Consider the following 7,923-nt stretch of genomic DNA (forward strand, 5'->3'; position numbering starts at 1 on the left):
TCACTTTGTAGACCAGGCTGGCCTCGAACTCAGAAATCCGCCTGCCTCTGCCTCCCGAGTGCTGGGATTAAAGGCGTGCGCCACCACGCCCGGCTTTTTATCTATTTTCTTGTCACCTCCGACTTTGATTTAAGAATCTCTTTATATCCTTATGGTCCTTAATTGTGAGTGTGGATCTCTAATACTTTTACTTTGGCCACCATTGAAGTAGTGGCCACCTGTGGCCTCTTAATCATTAATACAGTGTAACTTTGCTTAACTGTTGATTTTCCTTCTCTTAAGATGTTTTCTTCCTTTTGGCTCCCAGGGTATTCCAGCAGCATAGTTCCTTCTCAGGTCTCACTCTTTGCCTTGTAGACTGCTTTGTAGCTCTGCTTCCCTGGCACGCCCACTCAGTGTAGGCCCATCTAAGACGCTAGGTGACATTCTTCCTGTCTCTTCTTTAACAGTATCCTGTTTCCGCTGCTAGCTTTGAGTGGTTGATGTCTCGGACATGTGCATGTGGACGTGTGTATATGCTCATTCTGAACTTCACCCTAAACCCACCTTCAGCATCCCAGCCTCTATCGGCCCTAACTTGAATTGTGTTTTTCTCTGACAGCAGAAGCTTTCTTTTCCTGCAAAGGGGAAGCCAGGAGAGGTAACCAAGCAGGAGGAGGGAGCTAGGGCATTTGATGTAGGGCAGTTTCACGTCTCCCCAGAGCTGGCGTGTATAGTAGGAATGCAACAGCGAGAAAAGTTGCAGACAGTTGTCTTCAGAAAATTTAATTGATGAAAGTAGTGTATTGAGGTCAAGGTAGATTGCAGATATTTAGTGGGAACCTTAACTAAAAGGAGAGAAATTCCACGCACAGTTTGTAATTTAGGACATCAAAAGGATGGGGAGATTTGCATGAGGACAGCTAAGTTCCACTGAATCTGTCTCTTTCATAGGCTGCTAGTTCAATTGATGCTGAAGATGGGTTGCGGTTCATGCAGGAGATGATAGAGCTGTCCAGTCAGCAACAGAAGGAGCAGCAGCTGCCTCCACGAGCTGTCCAGATTATCTCCCACCCGTTTTTTGGCAGGGTCGTCTTAACTGCTGGACCAGCTCAGTTTGGGCTGGATCTATCTAAACACAAAGAGGTATGTGCACTCTGGTAAGCTTACTGGAGTTTAAATACTAAGTATTTGACTTCTTTGTCTCTTACTTAGTAGCTTTACGTGTAGAAGTTGGGGGACTTAGTGGTGGAAACATATACTCAGCTGAGTGAGACCTGGTTTTAGTCCCCAGCACAGCACAGCACAGCACAGCACAGCACAGCACAGCACAGCGCAGCACAGCGCAGCGTTACCTGAGCATCCAGATCCTGCATTTTAATTAAAGTGTTCTTGAGTGGCTGTCTGGCTGAGTGCCTGTGGTCATTAGAGTGTTTGCTGTGCACACATGAAGACCTGAGTCCACCCCCAGCATTAAAGCCAGGCATGTCAGTGCCTTCTTTTAATCCCAGCATTGGAAGCAGAAGCAGGAGGATCTCTGAGGATCCCTTGGGCAGCCTGTGATCCCCAAGTTCTGAGAGAAACCCAGTCTCAAAAGATGGTGGATGAGACTGGTGATTGACCTGTAGCTTTTGTAGGTGCACACACACACACACACACACACACACACACACACACACACACACACGGGAGGGAGGGAGGGAAGGAGGGAGGGAGCACCCTTCCCTTAAAGCTCATGCTACTAAAATGACTAGGTTATAATTGAAGATGATGTAGGTTGCTTTTATTTCTGACAGACACGAGGATTTGTTGCAAGCAGTAAACCATATAATGGTTGTTCAGAGCTCACTAACCCTGAGGCAGTGATGGGAAAAATTGCCTTGATACAAAGAGGACAGTGCATGTTTGCAGAAAAGGCACGCAACATTCAGAATGCTGGCGCCATCGGTGGCATCGTGATCGGTGAGTGGTCCCCTGGGTCCGTATTGGGCAGAGGAGATGATTGGGGCCTTGTCCTTTTATTTTTTAAAAATCTTGTTAAAGCGATGTTCAGGTTATTTCTATTTTGACAACATAAAGGAGAGCTGGTTCAGTGACGTGATCATTTCTTCACAATCCAGAGGTTTCTGTATATTGATGTCAGCGAGAATACTTGGGGTGAGGTGGGAGGGTCAGAGTGCTGCAAAAGTGCCCACACGCTGGAGAAGAAACTGTCCTTGAGACCTACAGTCCCCAGGTAACTCACTCAGCTACCTGCGGGGGGCAGCCTCTAGAGACTTCTGTCCCTCCACAGGGTGGCAGGCTTTGGAATCCCATACCTGTGGGTGCAGCTCATGGCTCTGCCGCAGTCTGGTAGTGCAGTGTTAGCACTACCAGTTACTTGGTATCTTTTCTTTCTGAAAAGGGTTTTGTGAGCTACATAATACTGAGCAACACATAAGCACTAGATGGTAGAACATTTTATCCCTGTGGAGTTTTCCCACTGAAGTTACAAATGACCAGTTTTAGCTGATTTTGCCCATGTGTTTTGCTATTCTTTACCCCCTCTCTTTTTTCCCCTAACAAGCCATGATTATCAGCAAGAATGTAAAATTTTGTATGTCTAAGGTAAAAAGGCATATATTTAGAAAGAAGTGGAAGACTGGAATCTCACATCAGTTGTGAAGTGACTGGGAAGGTTCATTTTGCATTTTTTCTTTTCCTTAATTAGCATCCATTTCTACACTGAGAGTACATAAGACATTAAAGGGCTGGGGGGATGGCATTGAAGGGATGACCCTGCTTTTGACTTTAGCATCATGAAAAACAAGATGTGAATACTTAAATATTTAGATTTACTTCAGCAAAGATTATTTACTACTACCTTTATTCTATATGGGTACTAAAATGTTGGTTTAAGTGAATAGATTTTATTAGTTAAAAGTTTTAGGAGAAATTGTGTTTAATAGTTTAAACCCAGATTGGGCGTGGATCTGCTAGCTTGTGTCTCAGTTTAGATGTTGCTGAGACACAGCCAAAGTGGCTCATGTCCATACTGTCTCTGCATGCTTTGAATTTACAGTTGGGTAGTTCCAACAGTGTTCACTGTGTGACCAATTACAGGAAAATTTTTCTGACTCCTCACTTAAGTCTTTTTCTTTTAAGTGTGTATATGTACAGGTTTGTGTGTGCATGCACATGTGCATGGAGGCCAGAGGTCAGCGATAGTGTCTTCTCAGCTGTTCTCCATCTTATTTTCTGAAACGGAGTCTTTTACAGAGCTCATGAATTAGCTAGATTGACTGGCCAGTGAACGCTGAGGGTCTGCCCATTGCCCTAAGCCCCAGTGCTAGCATTTCAGATGTGTATCACAATACCCAGCTTTTATGCAGGTATTAGGCATCCAAATTTGCACCCTCATGCTGTGTGGTAGGTGCTGTACCAACTGAGCCCCTTCCCAGCCCCTAAGTCATGCTGTTTGTCCTTGGCTATTTTCACATTGAGGTTACTCTATACTGAAGAACTTAGTATCTTATTGTCACTGTGATTTTGAGCATTTCTTACTTACCAAGACTTAAAAACAGAGATTTAAAGTATAAAACATAGTGTAGGATGTATACATCAATCTTTTTAAAACTATCTGCATATAAGATTATCCCAGTTTCTGGGCAGAGTCTTCACGATGTTCTATGATATGTAAAGACTGTCGGGCTGGAGAGATGGCTTAGTGGTTAAGAGCAGTGACTGCTCTTCCAGAGGTCCTGAGTTCAATTCCCAGCAACCACATGGTGCCTCACAACCATCTGTAATGGGATCTGATGCCCACTTCTGGTGTGTCTGAAGACAGCTACAGTGTAGTGTATTCATATATGTAAAATTAGTAAATCTTAAAAAAAAAAAAGACTGTCAGGTCAGACATTTTCTTTAGTAGCTATTGGTGCAAAATCCTATACTGGGTTTTGTGGAACAAAAATATGAGATTTTTGTTGTTGTTGTTGTTGTTGTTCTCAGAAATTTTAATTAAAAGCAAGAAATTTAATGTGACTTCTTTCCCCTAAGTTTTTTCCTGATAAAGCAATTTTTTTACTTTGAGTAAATTTGTATTTTTATTTAATTTTTTATTATGAGGACTAAAAATACAAATTACCTTAGAAAGCATTTGACTATAGGAGGTAATAATTTACTTGTTATTTTAAGAAAGGAGGTTGTTTATTATTTGGGAAGGGATAATTTTCATTCAGCCCAAGAGTAGGACATACATCTGGGAAACTCTGCACTGAGCGTTGCCGTAGCTGACAGGTCCCACCTTTCTCTTCATCGGAGCTGTCTGAGCTTTGGGTCTCTTGTAGCTGTGCCTCCTCCCGCTCCTATTCCCTCTCCCTCTCTGTCCACAGTTCCCAAAAGGCAGCCAGGCACACAGTCCCAGTCACTTACATGGACTGTTTACAGGCAGAGACAGTGTTTCTGTGTGGCAGTTCTAGGATCACAGCAGGTCACAGGTCAGACGGCCATCCTTTGTCTGATCAGTCATTACTGAGAGAAAGACACACTGTTGCTGCCTAGTTGGACCGAGGAAGCCGAACATGCGGTACAGGACTCTCCTTTACTCAGGGATACTTCCAGTATCACTGCTGTGTGATAAAAGGGGGTGTGATTGACATTTACATAGTCAGAGAATTTAACTGGTAATTAACCAGTGTGAAATAACAATACTGTCTAGTTCAGCTTATTCCCAGGTAAGTAATCCCTGGTCTAAAGTTGGTGACTTCAGAGCATTTTACAGTTCTGAAGTCGGAATGTTCAAACTGTAACAAAACCATTAGAGGAAATCTAAAAGTTCGTTCACAGTTAGACCTGTGTGATCCTGCTCATTAAATTCTTCCCTGTGGAGGCTTTTCCTTACATATAGGAAAATAGTCCAGTCATGAGACTGGTGTGCTGTGCTTTCCACATACTGTTTTCTGTGTCGAGTAATTCATAATAATTTATTGAGGGTGGTTTATAATTGTGCAGTCTAGAAAACTTCTTTTGCTGCTTTCAATTATTTCCTTGGGATAAATCATAAAATTAGCTCATCTAAAGGTTATACTTGTTTTGGGTGCATAAGAGCATTTCCATTAGCAGGTAACAAACAAGCGCTGACTCCCTCTTTGTTTTCTGGCCAGATGACAACGAGGGGAGCAGTAGCGACACAGCCCCCCTGTTCCAGATGGCCGGCGATGGGAAGGACACAGACGACATCAAGATCCCCATGCTGTTCCTGTTCAGCAAGGAAGGCAGCATCATCCTGGACGCCATCCGCGAGCACGAGCAGGTGGAGGTGCTCCTCTCCGACAAAGCCAGAGACCGAGGTAAGAGCCAGGGCGGGCAGCTTGCCGACCAAAGTCACCTAGGCTTGCTGTTTTTATTTTTAGTTCACTGGTAAAGCAAGGAACAATGTTAGATGGTGGTTTTGAATTTTTCTCTTGGAAACAATAGTAATTTATTGTTTTTATTTTCTTAATATTATTAACATTTATTATTTTTACTATTTTCATATATATAATATAAATTAAATTATAAATAAGGTGTTTAAAAATAATTTACTATTAATATTACAAAATATTAATAGTAATTTATTATTATTATTATAAATAGTAAAAAATTTGTTTTGCTGACTGAATTAGAATGCTTTCAGAATTACATTTTGCATGCAGGGTGTGGCGTACAGTATGGTAGTAGTGGTCTTCCCAGCAACCTGTACTGTCATGTCCACTCTTGATGACAGCTCTAGTAAGGCCACAGCGCCTCATCTCATGGGGATTTACACTACAGGAGTTACAAACGGAAAGTTCTCAGAAGCCACTGTGTAAAGGCCACACAGTTTTCACACCTGAGGAGATGGGGGAGCTGAGGGGAAGTGGGATGTCAGATGTAGGCTATGATCCTGCTCCTGGTAGCGGTCATTCTAGGCCGCAGTGTAGAGGGCACTGTCCGAGCCCATCTCCCTTAAATGAACGCTGTGATATGGTGCGTAAGGGGTTGTGAGTGTTAACAGATACTCAAAACCACTTAGTTCCCAGACGAGACATCTTTTTTAAATGTGAACAGTACAGTGCTATCCTAGTCAGTCTTTTGTCTTCTTGTACTGCTTTGTTCTTTGAGAGTCTCTGAATTGATAGCTATTTGAGAGCAGTGGAGTGAATGAGTGGGGTGTGTAAGGATGTGTAGCCATGGAGACAGAATATGAGCAGGTCCTCATCTTCTCAAACCCTCCTGTGTACTTGATTTCCTTTTTCTGGGGCCCTTTTTCAAAATTCACTCCCTTCCTGCTCCGCTGTGCATCAAACGCAGGCAAGTTAAAATTGCTGTATAACTCTGTAATGCCTTTGCTTTCCCTTTCTTGTGCTGCCATTGGAATTCAGCAGCCATATTAAAAGGTAAAATGATTCCAAGCTACATTATTAACAGTAGTAAGTATCTTGCATTAAAAAACAATTATATATGCATGTGTATGTACTACACACATATGCATATATAATTTTGTTTTAATAAACCAATTATATATATATATATAATTTTGCTTCATTGAGTACCATAATATATGACTTAATGTAATTTATAACTTCCATGTCCAGTCAATTATCCAATAATAATAATTCTTTATCGATCCTTCCAGAATCAATCCTATTAATTATATAGTCCATACTCTAGCTGAATTCACTAATCCATGCCCATGCATGAGTCACCCTAATAGCAGCATTGTTATATAAGAGACTATTACTTTGCATCATTTTTTTGTTTACAAATTAAAATATTTAAAATATTGGCTGTCTAAAGCTCCTGTGAGGTGAGAGGTACACAGCAGGTAAAGTTGTATGATTATAGGAAAGCAAGTGTCCCCCACCAGAGTGAGTGTAAGGAAGATGACCGTCAGTTTTACTAGAAAAGACTTGCTAAGGGATAGTAGTCCCTTAAAAACTATGTGTTAAGAAGGAATTATGTAAATAATATTTTAGAGCACTTTGATAATCTGAGACTTTATTGAGCTGTTAATCTTATAGTGTCGTTTGATAAAGGGTTTTAAGGTTTGTGTATATAATAGTGCTTTGAGAAATGTATAACTGTGTTAGCCAACCCAACAAGTTCTAATTGTATAATATTTATCACTGTAAGATAGATCAGTGGTACTAACTCTATTGGATCAGCCACTTTCCTCACTAAGAAGTTCTAAGAAGTTAAGTTCTGTAGTGGTTCTCAATAGCTCATGTGCTTTGCCAGCATCAGCAGTGGCTGATGTGTTTGGTAGAAGTGGATGCTCCTGCATTCTCTACTGTGCTGAGTTAGAGTCTGAAGCCTGGGTCAGAATCCCACACTTGGACATACTCAGCAGACTATTGTAGTACGGTAGTTCTTCACCTGTACTTTGACAGACATGGGACGACACCCAGAAGACCTTTCTGTCTCTTAGCTCTGCGTCACGAGTTCTAGTTAGAGTTATGTAAGGGACCTTCAAGTAATAAGTACCTAATGCAAGCAGCAAAATGTCTTCAGATCTTCCTTCCAAAATGATGTCACATTCCTTGTTGATGAGAAGACCTTTGCACGTATAATACAGGGAATAGAAGCCCCAGACAAGCTTCCTCCCAGACCCTAGACGATTAGAATGTCTCTGTTGCTGTTCTTCTACCTGCTAGCAACAGTGTTCAGATATTATACATTCTTCAGAGGCGAAAGCACTACAAATTTATCAAGTAGAACTGTTGCTTCCTTGGGGAAACTGTTGACACTTCTAAAGTTAAGTTATCAACACACAGTTTTAACACTGTGTCTCTTAGTGTCTCATTGCTTCAAATTTTGAATTTTAAAATTTAAAAATTCCATCCCTGTCTCACAAACAAAAAATGTGTTGATTATCTTTAAATTGATGCAGTTTACAATTTACAGTCAGCTTTCCTCTCTCTCTTTTTTTTTTTTTTTTTTTTT

General features: G+C 41.3%; 1 protein-coding gene across 1 annotated transcript in view; it reads left to right on the top strand.

The window, feature by feature from the left end:
- Edem3 (ER degradation enhancing alpha-mannosidase like protein 3) overlaps nt 1-7,923 on the top strand; it is a 62,926-nt gene that overhangs the window by 49,991 nt on the left and 5,012 nt on the right. Inside the window, exons 17-20 of the mRNA XM_029475676.1 lie at nt 934-1,125; nt 1,776-1,941; nt 5,124-5,309; nt 6,363-6,410. Of these exons, the coding sequence (XP_029331536.1) occupies nt 934-1,125; nt 1,776-1,941; nt 5,124-5,309; nt 6,363-6,410 (592 nt within the window). The remainder of the gene's footprint in view (nt 1-933; nt 1,126-1,775; nt 1,942-5,123; nt 5,310-6,362; nt 6,411-7,923) is intronic.

This window comes from Mus caroli, chromosome 1 (assembly GCF_900094665.2).
Source record: "Mus caroli chromosome 1, CAROLI_EIJ_v1.1, whole genome shotgun sequence".
NCBI classification, from domain to species: domain Eukaryota; kingdom Metazoa; phylum Chordata; class Mammalia; order Rodentia; family Muridae; genus Mus; species Mus caroli.